The sequence below is a fragment of the Stegostoma tigrinum genome, chromosome 34 (genome assembly GCF_030684315.1).
Source record: "Stegostoma tigrinum isolate sSteTig4 chromosome 34, sSteTig4.hap1, whole genome shotgun sequence".
NCBI lineage: Eukaryota > Metazoa > Chordata > Chondrichthyes > Orectolobiformes > Stegostomatidae > Stegostoma > Stegostoma tigrinum.
In genome coordinates, this window is record NC_081387.1 from 3,761,476 (window position 1) to 3,788,952 (window position 27,477).

The 27,477-nt window shown below is 42.2% G+C and overlaps 1 protein-coding gene across 4 annotated transcripts in view; it reads right to left on the reverse strand.

The window, feature by feature from the left end:
• Positions 1 to 7,553: 7,553 nt before the first annotated feature.
• Positions 7,554 to 27,477, reverse strand: part of LOC125467699 (zinc finger protein 271-like) — a 126,106-nt gene continuing 106,182 nt past the window's right edge. Inside the window, exons 1-3 of one of the 4 annotated variants that reach the window (XR_009442922.1) lie at positions 27,372 to 27,405; positions 21,979 to 25,960; positions 7,554 to 12,777 (exon numbers count right to left, since the gene is read on the reverse strand). Coding sequence is in view for 1 of the 4 variants with exons in the window: in XM_048563862.2 (XP_048419819.2) it covers positions 23,841 to 25,544 (1,704 nt within the window). In the remaining 3 variants the exon portion in view is untranslated. Of the gene's footprint in view, positions 12,778 to 15,932; positions 15,968 to 16,180; positions 25,961 to 27,371; positions 27,406 to 27,477 lie in introns of those variants that run through there. The other 3 variants (XR_009442923.1, XR_009442924.1, XM_048563862.2) reach the window with 3 other exon arrangements.

Below are 27,477 nucleotides of genomic sequence, written 5' to 3' on the forward strand. Positions count from 1 at the left end.
TGTTGACTGCATTTAATCTAGCCATGCTCTTCCAGATGGTCATAAATCCTATCCCTCAGAATCCTTTCTAACATCTTGCAGACATCATAGAAGAGAAGCGCTTCAAGCGTGAGTTTTGTGATAAAGCTTTTGTGAATTCCACTCGCGTGTTGATACACCAGAGAATTCACACAGGGGAGAAACCATTCAGGTGTCAGGTACGTCTGGCGGCTTTCATCCAATCCTCTCACCTCCTAACCCACCAGAGGTTTCACACAGGAGAAAAACCATTCACATGTCAGGTGTGTAATAAATCATTCTCACGGTCTTCAAGCCTTCTTGAACACCAACGCATTCGCATAGGTGAGAGGCCATTCAAATGCAGAAGTTGTGAGAAATCATTCTCAGTGTCATCTGCTCTCCACTGTCAATAACCTACTCACACAGGGGAAAAGCTATTTGTGTGCAAGATTTGTGATAAATCATTCTCGCGGTCAACCGGCCTCCGTGAACATCAATGTACTTGCACAGGAGAAAAACCATTCAAGTGTGAGGTGTGTAACAAATCATTTTCACAGTCAGGAAATCTCCACGTACACCGATGCATCCACATTGGGGAGAATCTGTTCAAGAGTAATGTGTGTGACAAATTATTCCCTGACTCATCAAGACTCCTGCTCCGTCAGAGAATTCACACAGGGGAGAAACCATTTATATGTAAGATATGTCACAAATCATTCTCAATGTCATCAAAACTATGTGCACACCAGCATATTCACACTGGTGAGAAACCATTCACATGTGACACAAGCTTGTTTGGAGAATTGGATATAGTGGGAGGCTGCTAAGGTGAGTTATGTTTTTAACAAGGCATTTAACTTGCTGCCTGTGAAAAGCAGGAAAGATGGAGTGAGTTGCCTCTGGCACTGAGATGGACCTCACTGTCCCAATTCTGCCAAACAGCTTGCCATAGAGGTATGTGACAAATCTTTTTCAGAGTCATCAAACCTGCATAAACATCAACACCTTCACACAAGTACAAGCAAGGGAAGCATATGTACATCACCAATATGCTGTTGAGAGCTGCTGTCTCTTAAGGAAGTTGACGCTGGTCGAGAGCAAAACAGAAACATTGAATTGGACAGAAGGCGTCTTGATCAGATCAAACTATACAAGGACATACAAGTCTTCAAATGTTGCAGGCAGTTGTGATGAATAGATGGCCTGAAACAATCTGTTGCTGTAAGAGAGAATTGGATAGAGACAAGGATGTACAAAGAGACCTTATTCCTCTTGTAATGGAAAATCAAACCCAGCCAGGATCTCAGTACAGTATAACAATGGTCTTAATTCAAGTGTACACAGAGAGAGCGGCCAAGAGGATTCCAGTTCTTCCACAAACAGATCTTACTTTTATGTTCAGAAACCACAATAGGCTATGTGTTCTTTTGCATGTAAACGTTTACTGAGAAAAATCACATAGCTACTGTCTACCACTTTAATGATAGAAGTTGGTTTTGACTCCTATTGATAAAGGTCTTGCTTTGCTTGATGGCACCAGTTGTAGTTTGTTGTCTAGCTTCCAATGTTCTAACTCAACCCAGTTCTTGGAGCTCTCAGCATTTGTCAACGTAAGTCAAACTCACTTATGCTTTATGTTGCCCCATGCTTGATATCTCAAAAATCCCAAAAGAGACAGAAAATGAGATATTGAAGTGTAATCAAGTCAATGAGTGTAATCTGATGAAAGTAAGATAAATACCCTACTGAGCATATATCAGCAATGAATGTAAGGACCACATCAGCAAGTGCTATGTGTAGAATCATAGAATCCCGACAGTGTGGAAACAGGCCCGTTGGCCCAACAAGTCCACGCCAAACCTCAGAGCATCCCACCCAGACCCATCCCCATAACCCACCTAATCTACACCCCACACCCCCCCGAACACTGCAGACAATTTAGCCCAGCCAGTCCACCTTGTAGTATGCCTTATTGGTGTAAAGTGCTGTAAATGAAGCATTGGTTTTTGCAGATCATTACAAAACTTAAAGATTTTTTTGTAAGTACACAGGATTTTCAAAACTACCTGTCTTTTAAACCAAGCGTTCACAGAAAGTACAGACCCGGTTTCTGTTCTTAACCAAAATTACTATTATTAGAAACAAATACTGTCACTAGAGATAAACAATTGTGAACTATCAATATAAAACTGTAACCCATGTGCAAAACTCCCCCTCTGCACACACAACCAAATGGACACAAAAAATATGGATATTATGGGCAGAGAGAGAAAGATTGGACAGACAATGCAGTGATCTTTGGTTACAGCTTTTGCTAAGATGATCCCTTCACTGATCAGAACACTGCTTCTTGATCTTCCCTCTCCAGGTCCTTTCACTTGCTTACAGGAGGCACTGGGTGACACCTATAAAGGTCTGAAGTATTAATTACAAATCACAGCTTACTCAACTGGTTAAGGGAAATCAGTTATCTTCAGGCTTCAGGTACTTTTTACTACAAAACAAAAACAACACTTTTCCTTCCAGAGGTCTGACACTTCTGCCCAAACATTCCTTCTCAAAATCTGTTCACCTAGCTTGCAACCAGTCATATTGTTGTTGATAAACTGGAAGCCTTTGTCATTGATAACTAATCATTAGTCCACAGACTAATCAGCAACTGGTTGCTAGCCAAAGCTCTGTTTGTACAGAGCTTTCCCTACTGCTTGAACCAACAGCTATGTAAAACAGCACTTAACTGACTTTCAGGTTATTTGCTGTTATAAAATACAACAAGTGCAGTAGATTCAATAAATCTTGACTTTTAAAAGTTATTTTCCCAGGGGAGGATCTTAGAACATAGAACATAGAAAAGTACAGCACAGTACAGGCCCTTCGGCCCACGATGTTGTGCCGTGGAATAATCCTAATCCAAAATTTAAAAATAACCTAAAGTACATTCCCCTCAATTCACTGCTGTCCATGTGCATGTCCAGCAGTCGCTTAAATGTCACTAATGACTCTGCTTCCACGACTACCACTGGCAAACTATTCCATGCGCTCACAACTCTCTGGGTGAAGAACATCCCTCTGACGTCTCCTTTTTACCTTCTTCCTAACACCTTAAAACTATGGCCCCTTGTGGCAGTCAATCCTGCCCTGGGGAAAAGTCTCTGGCTATCGACTCTATCCATGCATCTCATTACCTTGTACACCTCGATCAGGTCACCTCTCTTCCTCCTTCTCTCCAGTGAGAAAAGTCCGAGCTCAGTCAACGTCTCCTCATAAGACAAGCCCTCCAGTCCAGGCAGCATCCTGGTAAACCTCCTTTGCACCCTCTCCAAAGCCTCCACATCTTTCCTATAATAGAGCGACCAGAACTGGACACAATATTCCAAGTGTGGTCTCACCAGGGTTTTGTATAACTGCAGCAAAACCTCGCAGCTCTTAAACTCGATCCCCCTGTTAATGAAAGCCAAAACACCATATGCTTTCTTAACAACCTTATCCACTTGGGTGGCAACTTTGAGGGAGTTATGCACTTGAACACCAAGATCCCGCTGTTCCTCCACACTGCCGAGAATCCTGCCTTTAATCCTATATTCAGCATTTAAATTCGACCTTCCAAAATGCATCACTTCGCATTTTTCCGGGTTGAACTTCATCTGCCATTTCTCAGCCCAGCTCTGCATACTGTCAATGTCTCGCTGAAGCCCTCGATACTATCAACGACACCTCCAACCTTTGTGTCATCAGCAAACATACTAACCCACCCCTCAACCTCCTCATCCAAGTCATTTATAAAAACTACAAAGAGCAGAGGCCCAAGAACAGAGCCAAAACACCATATGCTTTCTCACCACTCAGCACTGACCTCCATGCAGAATACTTACCATCTGCAACCACTGTCTGCCTCCTGTCAGCCAACCAATTCTGAATCCAGACAGCCAAATCACCCTGTATCCCATACCTCCTGACTTTATGAATAAGCCTGCCGTGGGGAACCTTGGAGAACCTTGTTATCAATGCCCATGTAATTATTGCTGACATCGTCAGTATGAGGAGCTCACTGCCAGTAAAGAAGCAGAACCCCAAAGGTCAAAATTTCTGCTTTATATTCTGAGTCATATGCACGTTGGCAGAGGACACATCAGGACAGAGATGAATACTGATTTAGGAAAGGTGGATTCTGCTTTGTGTGGCACCAGCAGGACTACTGGGGAAAGTGTGATCTGTACTGATGGGATGATCTCCACCTGTACCATGCTGGGCCCAGTATTCCACGGATCAGACTTGGGAAGATATGGTAAATCAAAGAATAGGGTCAAGGTGAAGGAGAAAGGTACTAATACAGGAAATGAGAAACAAATCATGACAGGAAGAGTTAGACAGTCTAAATCTGAGAGACTGTCAGCAGACAAGTCTAGCATTTACACAGCAAGTTAAGAAAATCACTAGATAAATTAAATATTCTGTATTGACTGCATTAGTTTTTGGAACAACAGTGAAGAACTGAGATGACAAATAGACCTAAATAAGTATGATCTGTAGTCCTTACTGAGACATAGCTGCAAGAAGACATGGATTTTGACCTGAATTTTGAAAGGTGTGGCACATTTAGGAATGACAGGAAAAAAGGAAAAGGTGGATAGGGTGGCTCTGTTCGTGAATGATCTGAAGTTTTTCTGGCACAATTTTTAAGTAGATCATTTGGTCCTGTAAATAATTTGGCAACATGACCATAAATCACTATCAAAACATTCCTAAAATGCACACACCTTCATCCTCTATTACAAAAGCAAAATGTTGTGAATGCTAGAAAGCTGACATAACTTCAGAAACTGTTGGAAATCCTCAGGTCAGGTAACATCTGTGGAGAGAGTAGCAAATCCTCTGCAAAATTAGACATGCCAAAAACAGTATTCTCCTCCTCCAACTCTTCTCCAGTTTTCAAAGAAATTCATTTAGCAGATGTGAGCATTACTGACTGTGACTACATCTGTTGCCCATCCCTAATTTCCTTGAAGAAGGCAACGGTGAGCAGCCTTTTTGAACTGCTGCAGTCCATATGGTGTAGGGACATCCATAATGCTGAAAGGGAATTCTAGGATTTTGACCAAGCAATTGCTTGGCACATTTCTGCCACAACAGTAATAACCAGCGAATCTCCTGAAGTAGTCATTTTCCAGCCCTATAACAATGGAGTCAGGCCACAGGTCTATTCTTGGCCCCTATTTGTTTCTCAGAGACATACCAACAGATGGTGTCTCCAAACTAGTTGTTGACTTGGGCCCCTATTTCTACTTCAGAGACTTTGATAAAATTTACAGCAGCAAATGGCGCTCAGTGTTCAGGAGTTTGAATCTGAGTTCTGAAGAAAGGTCACTAGATCTGAAACATTAATTCTGCTTTCTCTCTGCAGATGCTGCCAGAACTGCTGAATTTTTCCAACAATTTCTGCTTTAATTTAAATCTGAGCTCCTGAGCATCTGCCACATGGGTGGTGCTGAAATTGGAAATGTGCGCCTGTAAATTGCAGGCCCTGGTGGTGAGAACCGAGTTCGCTGCCCAACCTCCTTCCTCTTCCTGATTGGTTAGAACATAGAACATAGAACATAGAACAGTACAGCACAGAACAGGCCCTTCAGCCCACAATGTTGTGCCGACCATTGATCCTCATGGATGCACCCTCAAATTTCTGTGACCATATGCATGTCCAGCAGTCTCTTAAATGACCCCAATGACCTTGCTTCCACAACTGCTGCTGGCAACGCATTCCATGCTCTCACAACTCTCTGCGTAAAGAACCTGCCTCTGACATCCCCTCTATACTTTCCACCAACCAGCTTAAAACTATGACCCCTCGTGCTAGCCATTTCTGCCCTGGGAAATAGTCTCTGGCTATCGACTCTATCTATGCCTCTCATTATCTTGTATACCTCAATTAGGTCCCCTCTCCTCCTCCTTTTCTCCAATGAAAAGAGACCGAGCTCAGTCAACCTCTCTTCATAAGATAAGCCCTCCAGTCCAGGCAGCATCCTGGTAAACCTCCTCTGAACCCTCTCCAAAGCATCCACATCTTTCCTATAATAGGGCGCCCAGAACTGGACGCAGTATTCCAAGTGCGGTCTAACCAAAGTTTTATAGAGCTGCAACAAGATCTCACGACTCTTAAACTCAATCCCCCTGTTAATGAAAGCCAAAACACCATATGCTTTCTTAACAACCCTGTCCACTTGGGTGGCCATTTTAAGGGATCTATGTATCTGCACACCAAGATCCCTCTGTTCCTCCACGCTGCCAAGAATCCTATCCTTAATCCTGTACTCAGCTTTCAAATTCGACCTTCCAAAATGCATCACCTCGCATTTATCCAGGTTGAACTCCATCTGCCACCTCTCAGCCCATCTCTGCATCCTGTCAATGTCCCGCTGCAGCCTACAACAGCCCTCTACACTGTCAACGACACCTCCGACCTTTGTGTCGTCTGCAAACTTGCTGACCCATCCTTCAATTCCCTCATCCAAGTCATTAATAAAAATTACAAACAGTAGAGGCCCAAGGACAGAGCCCTGTGGAACCCCACTCACCACTGACTTCCAGGCAGAATATTTTCCTTCTACTACCACTCGCTGTCTTCTGTTGGCCAGCCAATTCTGTATCCAAGCAGCTAAGTTCCCCTGTATCCCATTCCTCCTGACCTTCTGAATGAGCCTTCCATGGGGAACCTTATCAAATGCCTTACTGAAGTCCATATACACCACATCCACAGCTTGACCCTCATCAACCTTACTAGTCACATCCTCAAAAAACTCGATAAGGTTTGTAAGGCATGACCTACCCCTCACAAAGCCGTGTTGACTGTATTTGATCAAGCCATGCTCTTCCAGATGGTCATAAATCTTATCCCTCAGAATCCTTTCTAACACCTTGCAGACGACAGACGTGAGACTTACCGGTCTATAATTGCCGGGGATTTCCCTATTTCCTTTCTTGAAGAGAGGAATTACATTTGCCTCTCTCCAGTCCTCAGGTACGACTCCAGTGGAGAGCGAGGATGCAAAGATCTTCGCAAGTGGCGAAGCAATTGCATTTCTCGCTTCCCAAAGCAGCCGAGGACAAATCTGATCCGGGCCTGGCGACTTGTCAATCTTAATGTTTGACAAAATTTTCAGTACATCAGCTTCCTCTATCTCTATCCATTCCAGCATGCACACCTGCTCTTCAAAGGTTTCATTCACTACACAGGTCGTTTCTTTCGTAAAGACAGAAGCAAAAAACTCATTTAGGGCTTCCCCTACCTCCTCAGGCTCCACACACAAGTTCCCTATGCTATCCCTGATCGGCCCTACTCTTTCTTTGACCATTCTCTTATTCCTCACGTAAGTGTAAAATGCCTTTGTGTTTTCCCGGATTCCTTCTGCCAAGCCTTTCTCGTGCCCCCTCCTGGCTCTCCTCAGACCATTTTTGAGCTCCTTCCTTGCCTGCATGTAATCCTCTCTAGCTGAACTTGACCCTAGCTTCCTCCACCTTATGTAAGCTACCTTCTTCCTTTTCACTAGAAGCTCCACCGCTCTCGTCATCCAAGGGTTCCCTGGAGGTTGTGTCCGTCTGCCTAATACACCACAAGGAGTGGGAATGGAACTGAAGAAGAAGATGGGGAAAATACCCCAGCTTACAGTGACATTGTGTGGGTGTTTTGAATGCAATGACAGTGACTCTTACTGTTGGACGTTAAGTGTTCTAGTGAATAGGAACACATCATGCTAACAAATCAAGTGGTTTAGATTCAGCTAAACAGTGAATTTATTGTGAGTTATAAAATGTATCAGAAGGTCAACAAACAGCAAGGAACAATAATACACAGTTAAACAAAATAGCAAAACATTTCACAATGACATGAAATGAATCTTGGAAAAGTATAAGATGAGCCGACCATACTGTTACTACGTTGAGATATAATGGACTGAGAGAATTCCGGTCTGGAGAGACTCACTGTCCAATCCCTCACCACACTCAGGATAGCAATCCTCCCACAGAGGATAGTACAAATATGGTGTTAGTCAAATACCCATCATCTGACGAAGATGTCTATAATTCAAATCGCCAACTAAAGCAGGGTCTGATTCTATCCATACCCACTCCTGAGAGCTGGCTCACTTTTACTAACACAGAAACACACACACACACATACCAGGGGAAGCCTCTCAGAATAACACAAACAGAAGTGTCTTTAAAATCCCTGTGCTTTAGTCTGGTTCCCAATTCTGATGATCAGAAATGACACTGAACTTTGGTGACACAGGGTGGGGGTTTGTTTCCGTCATACAAGCTCGATGGTTATGGAGATCCAGTGATCATGTGTCCATGGACCAGTGGATCCTCTTCCACGTGAGTTGGACAGTACTTTTCAATTCCTAACTCACCAGTTGGTAGTTAGTGTGTAAGAAAGTCTTAATTTGTTTTAAAAGTCTAATTGTAGTATTCATTTGCATTTCACTCAGATCTGCAGTTTAAATTATGAAGTTCCCTGCCCGAAGCAGGTTTTGTTATTTTAAACAAACTTTTCAGGCATGTTATGATTCAACTCTGGGCCAGGTGGGACGTAAAAGCAGACCTTCTGTCCAAAAGGTAGGGACATTATCACTGCACTTCAAGAACATTTTAAGCATCAACATCTACTAGTGGGAAAAATGCCAGAGTCCATTATGAAAAATGTAGTAACAGAGCATTTGGTAAACAGTGTTAGGATGGACAGTCAGCATGAATTTATGAACAAGAAATTGTACTTGACAAATCTAGTGGAATTTTCCGAGGATGTAACTATTAGTAGAATTGATCAAAGGAACTGGTGGATGTCACTGGACTTTCAGAAGACGTTTGGAAACATCTCAAATAAGAGATTAGTATTTAAAATTAAAGCACATGGATTGGGTCAGTGTACTGACATGGACAAAGACCTGGCTGGCAGACAGGAAACAAAGAGTAGGAATGAATTGGTCATTTTCTGAGCGAGAGCCAGTGACTACTGAGGTACTGCAGAGTCAGTGCTTGCACCCCAGCTATTCACAATATATATTCATGAATCAGATGGGGGAACTAAATGCAATATCTTCATGTTTGCAGATGACACTAAGCTGGGTATGGTGATGAAGTGGGAGAAAGATGCGGAGATGCTTCAATGTGATTTGGACTAGTTTAATGAATGAGCAAACGTATGGCACATTAAGTATAATGTAGATTCACGTGAGGTTATCCATTTTGACAGAAAAACCAAGAAGGCAGATTATCTGAATGGCGATAGCTTTAGACAGGGCAAGGTGCAACAAGACCTGCGTGTCTTTGTCGGCCAGTCACTGAAAGTAAGCATAGTGCGTTGGGCTTTATAGTGAGGGATTTGAGTCCAGGAGCAGAATTGTCTTGCTACAATTGTAGAAGTACTTGCTGAGACTACCTCTGGAGTATTGTGTGTAGTTTTGGTTTCCCTGTCTGAGGAGGGATGTTCTGGTTATAGAAGGATTGCAACAAAGGTTTATCAGGCTCCCTACCTGGGAGATAGGACTGACATATGAAGAGAGACAGGATTGGTTAGGATTATAATCACTGGAGTTTAGAAGAATGTGGGAGGATCTTACTGAAACCTATAAAATTCTAACAGACTAGCTGCAAAGGATGTCTGCACAGGATGTTCCCAATGGCTGGGGAGTCCAGAACCAGGGGTCACAGTCTAAGGATACGAGGTCAGCCATTTAGAACTGAGATGAGAATTTTCTTCATCCAGAGGGCAGTGAGCCTGTGGAATTCTCTACCTCTACCACAGAAAGTGGGAGTTGTGTGTTGAATGGAGAAAGGAAATTAGATGCTCTGTTGCTTTTGATTATTCTAAACATTTTAGCATCATTATTTTCTGAGAATCCAGTAAGTGATTAAGATTTATTCTATTCCTAGAGTTCAATGTGGTATTGCAACTGGTGGAAAGGTTAATGAAATATTTAAATGCTTAAGTTTTTAAAATATATAATTGTAGTCTCTGTATCTGAATGGCCATTGCATTCAAAATAAAAATGAACTGACAGCAAAAATAGAAATAAGTAAATATGATTTGCAGCCATTACAGACACATGACAAAAGGATGACATGGATGGCACCTGAAGACTGAAAGACACACGATACTTAGGAAGGTCAGGGAACTAAGAAAACTAAGTGGAGGGTTAGCTTTGATAATTAATCATGAAGTTAGCATAATAGAGAGGGATGATTTGAGTTCAGGGAACCAAAATGTGGAAATGGTTTAGCCAGAGACAAGAAATGACAAAGCCAAAATGTCACTTGTTCGAATGGTGTACAGCCCAGCTACAGTAACCACAGTAGGGTGAAACAGAAAGAAATAAATAACGGGAGTTTGTCTGAAAGGAAGGGTCATAATCATGTAAAAAAGTCAGATGTATCAACATAACTTGGATGAGGAGTTGAGAGAATGTTTTTGTATAGTTTCTTAGAATATCGTGTTTTGGAGCTGACTGAAAAGTCAGCTGTTCTAGACCTGGCATTGTGCAATGAGATAGAATTAATTAATGATCTCTTCCCGTGAAGACACCCTTGGTAGCAGCAATCATAATATGATTGAATTTTATATTCAGTTTTAGGAAGACAGGAGTAACTTTACTTAAGGGCAATTAAGAGAGCACAAAAGCAGAACTGGATGAAGTGAATTGGTAAATTAGGCTAAAGGATAGGTCAATAGCGATGAATCATTTCGGGGATATTTCGCAATACACATTATGGATATATTCTAATGAGTAGGAAAAGTTCCAAAGGATGTATCTAGCATCCACAGTTAACTAGAAACATCAGAAGTAGCGTCAGACTTAAAGAATAAAAAAAATAATTGTGCAGAAACAGATGAAAATATCAGAAGATTGCACCAATAAACAGGAAAATTACGTAATGAGAGCTAGCTAGCAAGAGATATAAAAGCAAACAGAAGTTTTCATAAGTATCTGAAAAGGAAAATAAATTAACAAAGAGAGCATTGATTGTGTAGAATTTGAGTCTAGATAATTACTAATGGAAAATAAGGAGTTGGCAGGTGAATTAAACAGATGTTCGCATTAACCTTCACTTCCACTATACAGGGTAGTGGGGGTAGCTCCAAGTCCTGTGTCACTGACATCACACTGCAGGGTGGCTCCATTGTTGACATCATAATCCCTCAGCACTGGTGATGTCATCACTAGGTGTTTGATGGGAGTGAAAGCTGCTTCTTGTTCTGTGTCCCAGTCCCACTGAACACCCAGCACTTTGAGACTGTGTACACCATCACACACGCTGAGGATGGACTGGGCAAGAACTTGGCCAGGTAGACCTCATGTGAGTTTGCTGATTTTCCAGAAGTTCCAAAAAACTGTATGAAACATGTGTTTCGAACTTGACACCTTTATGGTTTCTCCATTGCATGATTGCATTGATGGACCAGCAAATGCATGGATTGCATGAAAGCCTTGTCAAATATCTCACACGTGAATGGTTTCTCCCCTGTGTGAATGCGTTCATGTTTACACAGATTTGAGGAATCTGGGAATGATTTGTCACACACCTCACACGTGAATGGTTTCTCCCCTGTGTGAATGTGTCGATGTACAGGGAGATTTGATGAATTTTGGAATGATTTCTCACACACTTCACATGTAAATGGTTTCTCCCCTGTGTGAATGTGATGGTGTGTGTGGAGGCTCACTGACTGTGAGAATGACTTGTCACACACTTCGCATGTGAAATTTTTCTCCCCTGTGTGAATGCGGTGGTGTCTGAGAAGGCTCTCTGACTGTGAGAATGATTTGTTACACTGCTTACATCTGAAAGGATTCTCCCCTGTGTGAATACATTGGTGTCTCAGGTGGTATGAAAACACTGAGAATGATTTACTGCACACCTTAAACCGGAATAGTTTTTCCCCTGGTGCGAATACACTGGTGTGTGCAGGGGTTTGATGAGTCTGAGAACGATTTGTCACACACCTCACATGTGAATGGTATCTTTTCCATGTAGCTGCCCTTTTGTTAACACTTGTACAACAAATGCATCTTATATGTGAAGAGATCATATCAAGCTCTGGGACACTCCAGATCCGTCGTATTTGAGCAGTCTCGCACTTCCAGGAATGAACCACTAGTTCATGAGGCTCAATAAATAATTGCCTCACCCTAACTGATTACCCACAGCCGAACCTTCAGAAAGGTTGGTTCCGATGGAAGGCTCCACACCACTCACCAGTTTCAGATCTGATGATGTGTCTGATGCTCCCCAGACCTTATCGATTTCCAGATGATGCTTTCAATATCCAACCTTTTCTACGTTGAGCAATGCCGTGAAGGGACTGGATGTCTTCCCACAGTTTTACAGTTGTTCCTTGAGTGATGGTGAGGATCTATGTGCGAAATCTATCCTTTCTATACTTTCTTTTACAGTGCAGTCTTTCTGTAAAACAGGAAAAGGAAACACGATATCCTTCAACTCCCTCTTTGCTTACAGTGTTGATTCCTCACTTACAGTCTGTTCCACAGCGACAAACTAGGATTCTCTTTTCCAGAATTTAGAAGATTAAGGGGTGATCTGGTCAAAAATTTCGACTGCATGTGTGTATGTTTTGGATGGTTTTGCGGGGGGATGGTATCAGACGCAACATTTTATTTTTCCTCATTTGACACCTCTGATTCCATCATGAATACTGGATCGTGACCAAGAGCACACAATGTTGCCATTTTCTTTTCTCCACTCAGTCCCCTATCTTCTCAGGCACTATGAGAGCAATGGAAAAGACAGTCAGGTGGAGTGTACAATGTGTTCCCAATTCACGATGAACTCAAGTCTTGCTGGTGAAGAGCAGTTTACTCTTAGAGTATAAAATATTAAAAACATGCAGGAGAAATGAAATGTCTCTCTTGTTTCCAAAAACGAATTGAAGAAAATGAGATAGAATAGAAAACTGAACAGAAAGTGCCGGATCCTCAGGAAAATAATGCTCCAGTGTGTAGCTGATTAACAGGTTCTGTCTTAACCTGGAAAATTAGATGCACTGGACTTGTTCTGACTATACATCCAAATTTCAGCTTTTAGGCACAGCACTGAGCAAAACTATCAAATCCAATCTGACGCTTTCAGGTAAAATCTTTGATGAAGGCATTCAAAGACATTTCAATAATTGTGTCACCAGGCAAAGCCAATGAATTTCTATGGTTAATAATCCAGAGATTGTGAGTTCAACTTCAACCACAGGAGGGTATATAAATAGCATTACAGTGAGAAACAGGCTATTTGGCTCAATTGTTTCATGTTGATATTTATTTATTGCTTACACAAGCATCTTCTGATTCCCTTCATTTGATCCTATCAGCGGATCCTTCTGTTCCTTTTTGACTTAATGAACTTATCTAGTTTAATTTATCTCTGCTCTTCACCCCAACACTCTGTGTTGTGAACTGAATTTCATTACCTTTGGAATTCATGGAATAGAATCAAAGTAAAATGATGAAAGTTTTCATAATGTCCAAAAAACCCCAATATTGTCTTTCATTTAAGGAACCTGCTACAACTATCTGATCTTGTCTCCATATAACTCCAGTCCCACATGATATAATTGACTCTGAACTGCCCTCTGAAGTGGCAGAGTAAACAATCTCTCCAAAAATCCAATAACAAGTGGAAAGTCAGAGCTAGCTGGATAATCCTGACATTGTGCCAGGTTAAGATATATTGATCCAGTGTAGATTTACTGGAATAATATCTGGGCTGGAACTGTTAAATTATGAGGAAAGATTGAACAAACTAGGATTCTCTTTTCCAGACTTTAGAAGATTAAGGGGTGATCTGGTCAAAAATTTCGAGTTTTTAGGGTGAACACAGAAAAACAATTTTTACAGTTTGAGGAATCTGAAATTAGGACACTGTCAAAAGTTCAGAGGCTAGGCATCCTGCAGCAAGTAACTCACCTCTGACTCTGCAAAGTCTGTCCACTACCCACAAGGCACAAGTCAGAAGTGCGACAGAACTTGCCTGGATGAATGCAGCTCCAGCAACACTCAAGAGGTTTGACACCATCCAGTTCAAAGCTGCCCACCTGACTGCACCACATCCACAACTACTGATGATTGGTAGCTGCAATGTGTACTGTCTGTAAGAAATTCACAAAGGCCCTTGAGACAGGCCCCTTTCTTCCAAACCCCAAACTGTCTAGAAGAACATGGGCAGCAGACATACATGGGAATTCCACCACCAACTTGCATTTTCTCTGTAACCCATCATTCCCCTGATGATCAAAAATCTATTATGCCCCAGTCTTAAATATACACAAGATCACTGCCCCTACAGCTTTCTTTGGCAAGGAGTTCCAAAGCCTGTGAACACCCTGAGGAAGAAATTCCTCCTTGCAAGTTCATTTCCTAACCAGTAACAATTCTGACTTGGAAATATATTGCTGTACCTTCACTGTCACTGGGTCAGAATCCTGGAACTCCCTCCCTAACAGCATCGTTGGTCCACCTACAGCACATGGACTGCGGAGATTCAAGGAGGCAGCCACGACCATATTCTCAAGGACAAACAAGGGACAGGCAATAAATGCTGCCCCAGTCAAAGTCCTGTGAATAATATTTTTTAAAAACTGAAGCCAGATATTTTAGGAATGAAGTGAGGAAACACTTTGACCCACAAAGGATGGGAGAAGATTGGAACTCAGTTTGGCAGATGGCAATTAATGTTGAATGAATAGTTAATATTAAATTTGTGACTGATTGATTTATGTTCATCAAAGGTTTGACAGGGTATAGAGATGCACACGATATGGAGTTCAATCACAAATAGTAACATAATCTCACTGAATGATGGAAGATTTTCAAGACAGTAAACAGCTAACTACTACTCATATGCAAGGAAAGTGCTAAGTTACAAGAATAGGGTGTTTCTGGATGGGATGCTGTTTGGAGGGTCGAATTGATGGGCCAAATTACCTGCTTCCACACTGTAGGTATTCTGTCATCCTATTCTATATAAGTAGCAGGTAATCAGGAAGGCAAATGGAATATTAGCGCTTCCAAGGAGTTTGGAGTATAGGAGTAGGTAAATCTTACTGTAACTTTACAAGGTGCTGGTGAGACCACATCTGGAATGCTGTGGGCAGTTTTGGTCCCCTTATTTAAGGAAAGATATCATTTCATTGCAAACAGTTTAACAAAGATGAGTATGTAGGGACTGTCTTATGAATACAGGTTAAACAACTTTGGGCTCTACTCATTGGAGTTTAAAACAATGAGAGGTGAAAAATACAGTTGTGGGACAGTCTAGGATCAGAGGAAATGGTTTCAGAATAATGGGGCTCCAATTAAAGACTAAATGAGGAGGAATTTCTTCCTCAGGGCATTCACAGACTTTGGAAGTCCTTACCAAAGACAGCTGTAGGGGCAGTGTCCTCGTTTATATTTAAGTCTGGGAATATAGATTCTTGATTATTAGGGGAATGACGGGATACAGGGAAAATGCAGGAAAGTGGATGTTAGGAATGTCAGCTCAGTCGTGATCGTACTGATTAGTACAGCAGGCTGTAGGGGTCAAACGGCTACTCCTGTTTCTATTTCTTCAATCAGTAAGAATCCTCAGACATTCTGCGTCTCCCAGATAATTACACCTCACCTTCTCATATTCAGGAATGACCCATCAACAAAACTCAGGCTGGAAATCAGGAGGGAAATACTTCCAATAAACACACTCAATATCCAACACACAGCTCCAGTCAAACAGTTCAGCACAAAGCACTGAGTAAACAGCTCTCTCAGCTAGATCTTCTCACACAGCATAAGGGACATTTCCACCCCTGATTACCCACAGGACAGTCAGACTGCCTGAAGACTGGTGTGGATATTATGGGATACAATTTGTATAAAAGCTGCTCCTTCACTCACCATCTCCTCACTTGGCTTTCAGTCCCTATAGGAAGTGAACCAGCTCTGGAAGAGGAAGAGGAGAGAATGGGCAGAGTGGGTGGGCTCTGTGATTGACGTCTCTCACAGCCAATCCAAATATTTCTGCAGCAACATGAGTTTCCTGAAGCTGGGGAAACTGACCTGTGAAATGGAGGTGACTTTGAGCAACAGTTTTAAACTTGTCATTGTCCCATCTGAATAAAACCTCACTTATTGCAGCTGCTGTCTCAGTTCTCCTGGTAAATGTTTAACAAAAATTTCTAGTGTGGGAATAGCATTTTTAATAATCTAAAGTTTGTGGCGTAGAAAGATCGAAGATTGGACAGGACAGCATTAGAATGATCGGGTCCAGCTGAGAAGCAACAATAATATGGATAAAGATTTCAACAGCAGATGGTCTAATGCAAGACTGGGAGCTCTTTGGAATTGAGTGATATTATAGAGGGGGAGTAACTCAGTCCCAGATATCTCCAGTAGAAAACAAAGGCCCTTCAGTTCAACATGTCACTGATGAAAAACAATCATGTGGCATAGTGGCTCAGTGTTTAGCACAGTTGCCTCGTCGTACCAGGGACCCATGTTCAATTCCAGCCTTGGGTGACTGTGTGGAATTTGCATATTCTCCCTGTATCTGCATGGATTTTCTCCAGATACTTTTCTCTCACACTCACAACCATGCAGGTTAGGTGGATTGGTCACATATGGGAATAGGGTAGGTCGGGCTGAGCCTGTGTAGGATGGTGTTTGGAGGGTTGGTGCACGCTCAATGGCCGAGTAGCCTCTATCTGCACTGGTGAAATTCTATGAATCCCCAAACTCTTCTCATTCTATTTTCCAGCACTTGGCCCATAACCTTGTATGCCTTGGTATCACAAGTGCTCATCTAAATACTTAAATGTTATGAGGGGTTCTGCCTCTACAACCCTCACAGGCAGTGAGTTCCAAACTCCCACCACCCTCTGGATGAAAAAACCTTCCCTCACATCCCCTCTAAACTTCCTGTCCCCTTTTGATAAATCTGTGCCCCTAGTTATTGATCCCTCTGCCAAGTGATAGCTATGCTCTTCATAATTTATGCATCTCAGTCATGTGTCCACTTAGTTTCTTCTGTTCCATGGAAACAAACCCAGTACATCCAATTTGACTTCATAACTGCACTCTCCAGCTCAGTGAAAATCCTGGTCCTGGCAAAGGGTTTCAGCTTGAAACACTGACTCTCCTGCTCCTCAGATGCTATCTGACTGGCTGCGCTTTTCCAGCTCCACATTTATTGATTCCAGCTTCCAACATGGAAGCATCTGCAGTCCTCACTGTCTCCAACTTCCGGTAAATCTGTTCTGCAGACGTCCTCCCCAATGCGATTGCATTTCTCCTATAATGTGGATTCCAGCCTATGCACAATACTGCAGCCGTAGCCTAAACAACTTTGTGTACAATTCCAACATAAACTTCCTGCTCCTCGGCTAATAAAGGCATGTATACCTTATATCTTGTTAACCACTTTGTCCACCTGTCCTGATACCTTACGGTATCGTTGAACATGCACACCAAAATCCCTACGATCCTTGGTGCTTCCCAGAGTCATCATGTCTTCCCTTGCCTTGTGTGTTGTATCCAAGTGCTTTAACTCATGTTTATCCAGATTGACTTCCATTTACCACTCATTTGTATCCTTCTGTAATCTAATGCTATTCTCCTGACTATTTAACGCACCACCAACATTTCTTTTATTTTTGTGAGTTTCTTTGTGTGATCCACATTGGCCTGTACCTCCAGGATATATCCCCTGCTCTTCAATGAGTGTCTTCTGTGCTCTTCTATAGTGTCAAGGGATCTTTAGCATTCACCCGAAAGGATGCATAAGGCCTTAGTTTAACTTGCACTTGGTTTAACTTGTACAATTGCAAGGGGTATAATTTTAAGATGATTGGAAGATGGTATAGGGGAGATATCAGAGATAGGTTTTTTACTCAGAAAGTGGTGGGCGGGTGGAAAGAATTGCCAACAATGGTAGTAGAGTCAAATATATTAGAGACATGTCAGTGGCTCTTGGATAGGCACATGGATGACAGTAAAATAAAGGATATGCAGGGTAGTTTGATCTTAGAGTAGGATAATAGGTCAGTACAACATTGTAGGCCAAAGGACCTGTACTGTGCCGTATGGTCTGTACTGTGCTGTATTGTTCTATGTTCTATGAAAGATGGCATCTCTGACAGTGCATCTTTCCCTGTGTATTGCACTGAAGTGTTACCCTCAGTGGCAAAGTATCTGCAGCAAGTCTTGAACTTCTAATCTTCTGATTTAAAGACAAGAGTGCTAATTTAGCCACAATTTGCATCTCTGTACATTCCACATTAGACATGTATCGAGTGAAGAGAGAACACAACTGGGTATCATCAACAAAAATATTTAATGTATTCACAAACCAAATAATCAGAAAATTAAAAGCAACTCCACGTGGAATAATCAGAGGCAAGAATTTAACAAAGTTGCTGATGACACAGCACTACCTATAGAATCAGAAAACTTGCTGAGATACTATGGATGAAATAAAATCAAGAATTTTAGAATATGGAGTTGGTAGGAACACCAAAAAGATAAATACAGTGGTGATTTAGAATACATTAGAAGAAATCTAGAGAGAAGGCTAAAGAGGATGATGCCACGTTGCAACAAGTGGATATGTATGTCTGTTTCAATGTCATGAAGATGTGCTGTTTGAAATTGATTTTAATCTAGTTTCTGGAAGCTTCAACTTGAACTTTTAAAAATACTTTTAAAAGAAAAAGCCACAGGCTAAGTAGGATGATTGGAAATTAGAAGCAGAAATGGCTGCTCCAATTTGCAATTCTATATACATTCCAGTTCATGGAATGGAGAAACTGGACCTATGAAGACAATAAAGGCTTTAAGAATATAAAAGACTCCATCTCTGGGGCCATTGTCAAAACATTATGCCAAGGATCAGAATTTCAACTGTCTAATTAATTGATCCACAAAACAATGACTCAGGTCACCTTGCCAATTTGAGCTAATTGTGCTTCTTTTTGGAAGACATGAACATCAACAATAGCGAGAGTGAGTCACATGACCCTTTTGTGCATTAAAAATACATCTGGCAAAGTGTGAGTGCTTAAATAAGATCAAGCAGCAGAAGCTGTTCAGCCTTGCTCGCTCTCTCTCCAACCTCCTGGCAAGCTTCAAGCCCAGTCTGTGGATCGAGGCGTATGAGGGGCAGGCTGACTGAATCATTAGTTCTGTTCAACACCACCATCTCAACGGGGAAAAAAAACAAATTAACTGGCTATAATTGTAAACAGAAACACCATGGCTGGTTAGCAAAGCAACGTCTGATCAAGACAGCCACTGGGCCACTGATCAGATATTCCTCACTTATGCACTTTAATGTGATCTATCTATCCTTCCCTACTCTGTAATTTGTAGTTGTGTGGGCCATCTGAGCTTGAAAGATATATGTGAAAGATAGTGCTTATTCCTGTTAGGATGGATTTTCTGAGGAGTGGCAATTTCTGCTCTTTTCTTTCATGAAAGAAGGGTACTCCACATTTCTGACAGGAGATTCAGCTGAGGCCTGCCTCAGAAAAGTGAAGTTACACTGACATTTTGACAGTTCTTTTGTCGTGCAGAACTATCAGAGGAAGGTAGATCACGCCATCTTTTCACATCGGTCAGCTGCAATGTTCTGAAATCTAAAAGTCCTGACAGCCACTTTGATAGCTGCTGTAAAAAGATAAATACGTAAGGGAAGGGCAGTGATAGGGTCCTCAGTTCTGAGGGTCACTGAACCTGAAACATCAACACTGATTTCTCTCCACTGATGCTGCCGGACCTGCTGAGCTTTTCCAGCAATTCCTGTTTTTCTGAGCAGTGTTAGGTTGCTGGATGGATGGCATGCCAAGGAGTATGAACGCCAGAGGCATAGGGGTGGAGGTGCTAAGGAGATAGGTTGCCAGGGTGCTGGTTGGCAAGGGGGCCAATAGGTGACACATTGCGTAGGATAGGGAGAATTTGGGACTGATGTGGGTCTGGGAGCAACATTGCTTCTAAGTGCATCATGCACCGATGTTCCATGCATGGTGACTGGTATCACATGCTGGTCCAAAAGATGCTGTGTGTGCCGGCCTTGGAGGACAACTCAGCTGGGAAGAAAATTAGAAGGATTGCTAGCTGGAAGGGTGGGTGTTGGGTCCTGTGGAGGCAGTAGACTGGGGAATTGTGTCCAGCAGTGGTGCACCTGTGATCTACACTGGAATAATAATTTCCTGCATATCAGAAAATCCAGGCCATTATGTTTTCCTAGATCAACGTAAGTTTAATGAAAATACCTCTTTCTTCAATCTCAATATTGGATTGTTAGATTGACTGTTTTATGAGCATGTAAACAGTAAAGCACATACATAAGTACATCCTTCAAAAAAAATGTTATGATCAAATAGAAGATAGCAGATGTGTTGCATAAGTTCGAAGTATAGAGACAGCAAGAAGTAATTCAATGAAAATGAAGCTGTTAACAAGAAAACTCATGGAAAATTAAAAGCTCATAACATGCTACATTCTTTCCACCTTACTCTCTACCTCAGAAAACTGAACAATAAGATCTTTGGATGTATGAGGATGTCCCCTCCTATCCCCACTCACTCTCTCCAGTTTGAGGATGACCTAAGAAAGATGAATTGCATGCCAACATACACCTTCACAAGAATAGCTAAGAGCAGCAGCAGAACATTTTTCCTCAACAAGATGCACTGAGTCTGGAGGAAGGGTCACTCGATCTGACGTGTTAACTTTGATTTCTATCCACAGATGCTGCCAGACCTGCTGAGCTTTTCCAGTAATTTCTGAGCTTGGCTCTGTATCTGATCTGTTCTGTACCTTCTCTCTGAGTGGTTGACGGGACAGTGTCTGCATGGAGAAGTTATTCCATACGTGTTTTAAAACAGGTATTATTCCTCCAATTTCAGTTCTGCATGTTTTTTCAACGTAATGAGCGGTTTCTGCCTCTATCAGCATTTCAGACGGTGAGTTCCAGACTATCGCCACCTCTGTGTGAAAAATATCACTCCTCATATCCCCTCTAATCCCTCCATTAATGACTTCATATCTGCTCCCTGGTTTCTGACTTCTCAGATTGAAACAATCCCATCAGCTACGTCTGCCACTTTCCTCTCTTCCACTAGCTCACCCTCCTCGGACAAACTTCCGTTAATACTCAACCCAGAACTAGCCCTGAACTCTTACCTTTCTCTAGTTTCTCTCCTGTCTCTCTTCATGCCTTCTCCGAGCTCATTTTTTTATGAGACCTCCCTCCTATTCCCCTATTTCCTGTGTTCCTCTGACATGACCTCTTTGCCCCTGCGCACGAGCTGCTCCCATCACTGCATGGAATTGCTGCCTTGGATGCTGCGGATTTTCCTCTTCTGATTTGCTGTAAAACACATCTGCGGTGACACATCCCACACCGATGCTGTCAGTTTGAAAGTCTCTGAGGATGAAGAATGCTATTCCCACACTAGGAATCTCTGTCAAACATTTACCAGGGGAACTGAGACAGAGGCTACAATAAGTCAGGTTTTATTCAGATGGAACAGTGACAAGTTTAAGTCCCCACCCAACCTGCTGCTCAAAGTCACCTCCATTTCACTGCTAAGTTTCCCAAGCTTCAGGAGACGCATGTTGCTGCAGAAATATTTGTAATAATTTGAATTATAAGTAATGTTCCAGGTGGTGTCTAAAATGGCTACTTGCCCTAAACAATTTATTTACATACATTGACACAGAGGTCACATTAATATAGGAAGCTGCAATGTGAAAGGAGTGTCATAAAAACATTCCCATTTCCTTACAAAAAGAAAAACTGCATGCACTACAATTTATAAGTGTCTCTAAACATATCATTCATCAAGAAAAGAATCACACATGATTTTTTAAAAAACATTTCTTCCTAGCCCTGTTTAAAGTGTGTCTGTCCCCACACACATTATCTTTAAAGCATTCAGGTCACCTTATGGTACATGTATAGCTGTTGTTGTCTATTCATCCAGCGGCTATTGGTTCCTGATGCAGCATTGCCTTTCAGGAGAACATTGCTGCTGCAGTGAATATTGTTGATGATTAATTGTTGCATTGGCTTGGCAAACAGTCCACTTCTGGAACTGATGATCATCAAGTTTCTTGCTCAGTTGGTAAAATCAGATCTGCTTCATCAGCCGTCTGCTACTCCATTTGCAGTATTATCTATTATTGTTACAATTGATCTTATCTTTGACTTTCACCAAATACAATTCAGGTGAAGAGACATTAAGAACTGCAAATCTGGAATCTGAGATAACACAGTGTGGAGCTGGAGGAACACAGCAGGCCAGACAGGATCAGAGGAACAGGAAAGTTGACGTTTCGGTTTGGGACCCTTCTTCAGAAAACTGAGGTGAAAACGTCTCTATGCACATTTGAAGTTGCCAAGTGAGCTGATTTCCGTTGAATGCAGTGAATGTCTGTACTGTGAACAGTTCTCCAGTACCTTTATCAAATTAAAATTTTGCTATCTTTTCACTTTTGTCTTGTCACTTTCTTGTTTTACAACTTCCGCCCTTAGATTTTTGGTGACTGGAAAAGTAGTCTGGTGGAATGTAACACTGGTCACTGAAGTGAACAATTATTCCTGACTTCAACTTGTGTGTTTCTCTAAAGACTGCCTTGTACACATCTATGTTGGATGTAATTGACTTCTAGATGATCCCTTCGGCAACTTTCACTGCTGCCTCAGTATTTGATTGGGGATACTGTGGCGACAGTATGTTGTGATAAATTTCCCAAGCATTCAAGAAGTTACTGAATTCTTCACACATGAATTAAGAACAACTGGCATAATGCTTGAACTATGCGATCTACGGTTGGTTGTTGATGTCAGCTTGTAAAACACCACGCTGTCCAAACAGTAGTTGACTGTGATGAGATCATCAGTCCCAGTGAGTGAAGAGCTCTACTCTCCAAGCTTCATCCATGGGCGTCTGGTTGAATCTAGAAGATTTCACACTCTGTATTAGCATCAATTTCCTTCATAGACAGTGCAGCTCTCGACAGTCTGTCAGAGATGTCCATCTGCTTCCCTTGCTTATACTTCACATCTCGTTGATAACTTTCCAAGTGAAGTTTTTTTTATTCATTCATGGGGTTAGGGCATTGCTGGCAAGGCCAGCATTTATTGCCCATTCCTGATTGCCCAGAGGGCAGTTAAGAGTCAACCACATTGCTGTGGCTCTGGAGTCACATGTAGGCAAAACCAGGTAAGGACAACAGTTTCCTTCCCTAAAGGTCATTAGTGAACTAGATGGGTTTTTCCAACAATTGACAATGGATTCACGATCATCATTTGAGCATGTTTTGAAGCAGATACAAGTGGTTTGGCAAAAATATTTTGAATTATCTTGTTAAATCTGACCATTCTCTCTCCAAAAAAATGTACTGGTTGAAATCCTGATAAGAAAAATCCATGTCAAGGCTCTTTTTCTCAGTCTGTGTGCAGTCTGTGTTCAGTGTGTGTTAACACTGTGAATACAAACCCAACGGGTTGCCCTCACTGCATGGGGATTACTCCAAGTCCTGTGTCACTGACATCACACTGCAGGGTGGCTCCATTGTTGACATCATAATCCCTCAGCACTGGTGATGTCATCACTAGGTGTTTGATGGGACTGAAAGCTGCTTCTTGTTCTGTGTCCCAGTCCCACTGAACACCCTGCACTGTGAGACTGTGTACACAGTTCATTCTGAGGACAGACTAAGCAAGAAGTTAGCTATGTAGTTTTCATGTGTGTTTGATGTTCCTGGGGATCCAAGAATTGCATAAAAGCATTATTACAGAACTCACACTGATGGGGTTTCTCTTGTGTGAGTGCATAGATGAACCAGGAGATATGCTGATTGTGTGAAAGCCTTGTCACATACTTCACACCTGAATAGTTCCTTCACGGTGTGAATGCGTTGATGTCTGCGGAGGTTTGACGAATCTGGGAAAGACTTCTCACACATTTCACACTTAAATGGTTTCTCTCCTGTGTGAACGCGTTGGTGTTTGCATAAATCTGATGATGATGAGAATGACTTTTCACACACCTCACATATGAATGGTTTCTCACCTGTGTGGATGTGTTGATGCACAAGGAGGGTAGATGACTGTGTGAATGATTTATCACATACCTCACAGTTGAATGGTTTCTCCCCTGTATGAATCCTCTGATGGACCAGGAGGATTGATGACCTTGAGAATGATTTGCCACATATCTCACATGTGAATGGTTTCTCCCCTGTGTGAATTCTCTGATGAAGCAAGAGGTTTGATGATCTTGAGAAAGACTTTTTGCACACTTGACATGTGAATGGTTTCTCCCCTGTGTGAATCCTCTGATGGAGAAGGAGGTCCGATGATGTCAGAAATGATTTGTTACAAACTTCACATGTAAATGGTCTCTCCCCTGTGTGAATCCTCTGATGTACCAGAAGGACGGACGACCTTGAGAATGATTCATCACACATCTCACATCTGAAAGGTTTCTCCCCTGTATGAATACGTTGGTGAGTACGGAGGTTTGATGACTGTGAGAATGATTTTTCACACACTTTGCACATGAATGGTTTCTCCCCGGTGTGAACATGTTTATGCGCCTGGAGGGTCGATGATGATGAGAATGATTTCTCACACACCAGGCATGGGAATGGTTTCTCCCCTGTGTGGATACGTTGGTGTTTGCGGAGGGTTGATGAGTCTGTGAATGATTTGTCACACACCTCACATGTGAACGGCTTCTCCCCTGTGTGAATGCGTTGGTGTACACGGAGTGTGGATGATGATGTGAATGATTTCATACAAACTTTGCATGTGAATGGTTTCTCCCCAGTGTGAATATATTGGTGTTCAAGGAAGGTTGATGACTGTGAGAATGATTTGTGACACACCTCACATGTGAATGGTTTTTCTCCAGTGTGAATGCGGCGATGTTTCACCAGGCCTGATGACTGTGCAAATCCCTGGTTGCACACTTCACATTTGAAGGGCTTCTCTCCAGTGTGAATGCGTTGGTGTGCACGGAGGTTTGAAGGGTCTGAAAATGATTTGTGGCATATCTCACACGTGAATGGTTTCTCTCCAGTATGAATCCTGCGATGGAGCAGGAGTGTCGATGACTGTGAGAATAATTTGTTGCACACCTCACATTTGAATGGCTTCTCTCCTGTGTGAACACGTTGGTGTGAGCGGAGATTTGAAGGTTCCGTGAATGATTGGGCGCACACGTTACAGGTATGTGGTTTCTCCCCAGTGTGAATCCTCTGATGCAGCAACAGTCTCGATTTCCGTGAGAAGGATTTGTCACATACCTTGCACGTGAATGGTCTATCCCCTTTGTGAATACGCTGGTGGTTCACCAGACCTGATAATTGTACAAAACTCTGATCACAAACCTTACACTTAAACGGCTTCTTTCCAAAATGACTGTATCTGTGAGTCATGAGTGTTGATTTGTGTTTGAAAGCCTGGCCGCACACCTCACATATGAATTGTTCAACCTCCATGGAGCAACATCAGTGTGTTAACATTCAGAGAACAGAAATACTTTATACTTTTAGCAGATTTTATGAGCCTCACACATCTGACACTTGAAAAGCATCTCACCACACTTGGAGCCACTGACACTTCTTCTCAGCCTCACCCTGACCGATCACCCACAGCCGAACCTTCAGAAAGGTTGGTTCTGATGGAAGGCTCCACACTACTGACCAGTTTCAGATCTGATGATATGTCAAAGTTCCCCTGATTTGACCAATTGCCAGATCTTGGTTTCCCTGTCCAACCTTCTCTGCATTAAGCAATGCTGTGAAGGGATTGGATGTCTTCACACAGTTGTGCAGTTGTTCCTTGGATGATGGTCAGGATCTATCTGTGGCGTCTATTCGCCCTGTATTCTCTGGTGTAGTACTTTACAATATTTCTGTAAAACAAGAAAAGGAAACATAATTTCTTCATTTGCTAAAAATGTTCACTCCTCAATTAAGAACTGTTCCACTGTGGATTGTGAAAGGGAGGAGACACATGGCTACATTACTTCCTCTAGCCAACCACTCTATCTTTCCAGACACTGTAAGGAAAATGGAAAAGGCAGTCAGGTGGCATGCAACTGAAATTGTCAATTCACTTTAACCCTGTAAGGTGTTGGCAATCAATAATTTTTCTCATTGATGCATTAAATATAAAAATACACGAAACAGAAAGTGAGTTGCTCCTGCAGAGAGACAGCCTGGACACAATGAATCGAATGGCCTGCTCCTAACCCGCAGTCATTCCATGATTTTGTATGAATCCAGCCATGAGTCCAGTGGACTGTTTGAGTGCAGAACCTACAAAAGGATTGAATAAGATTTCAGCAGTAGATGATCTGAGGCAGTGTATCGCCTGTCCCTCATAGGAGTCAACCTTGTCTCCATTCCTAACCAAATCAAGAAATGATAGTGTGACCCAGGGATATAATGGAAAATCCTTCATAGAATCAGACCAAATCACTAATTAATCCAATACAAAAGGAATGTGGCAGAACCCAACCGTCAAAGGAGCCGTTTTTCTGATGAGATCTCAAACAAGGCCCCTTTTGCTCGCTCTGATATGAGGTTAAAGATCCCATGGAAAAACAGTGGAAGTATCCCTTGTGAACTGGCTGACATTAATCATAAACTCAACGCCAACAAGAAAACAATTTATCTGGGTCATCATCATGTTGCTATTTGTGGAAGCTTGCTGTGCACACATTGTAATGTAAGAAACATTGCAGTCAAAGTGACCAAACTTCAAAAGTACTTTGATGGCAATAACGAGCTTTGGAGTATAAGGCAGCTGTAAAAAGCTTCATATAAATGCAAGACTTTCTTTTTCCCTTCCTGAATATATTACAGAGATAGGTTGGTGGGAAGCCACAGGATGGATTTAAAAGAACAGGAAACATCCAGATCACATCACAGTGTGAACTGGCCATTTTCAGTCCACAGGATAATAACCAGCTCCCAACACACACACAACTCAACACCAGGAAATCAGTAAGAATCCTCAGACACTCTGCATTTCCCAGATAATTACACCTCACCTTCTCATATTCAGGAATGAGCCATCAACAAAACTCAGGCTGGAAATCAGAAGGGAAATGCTTCCAACAAACACACTCAATATCCAACACACAGCTTCAGTCAAACAGTTCAGCACAAAGCACCGAGTAAACTGCTCTCTCACTGGAGCTTCTCACACAGCATAAGGGACATTTCCACCCCTGATTACCCACAGGATAGTCAGACTGCCTGAAGACTGGTGTGGATATTATGGGATACAATTTGTACAAAAGCTGCTCCTTCACTCACCTTCTCCCAACTTGGTTTTTCAGTCGCTATAGGAAGTGAACCAGCTCTGGAAGAGGAAGAGGAGAGAATGGGCAGAGTGGGTGGGCTCACTGATTGACGTCTCTCA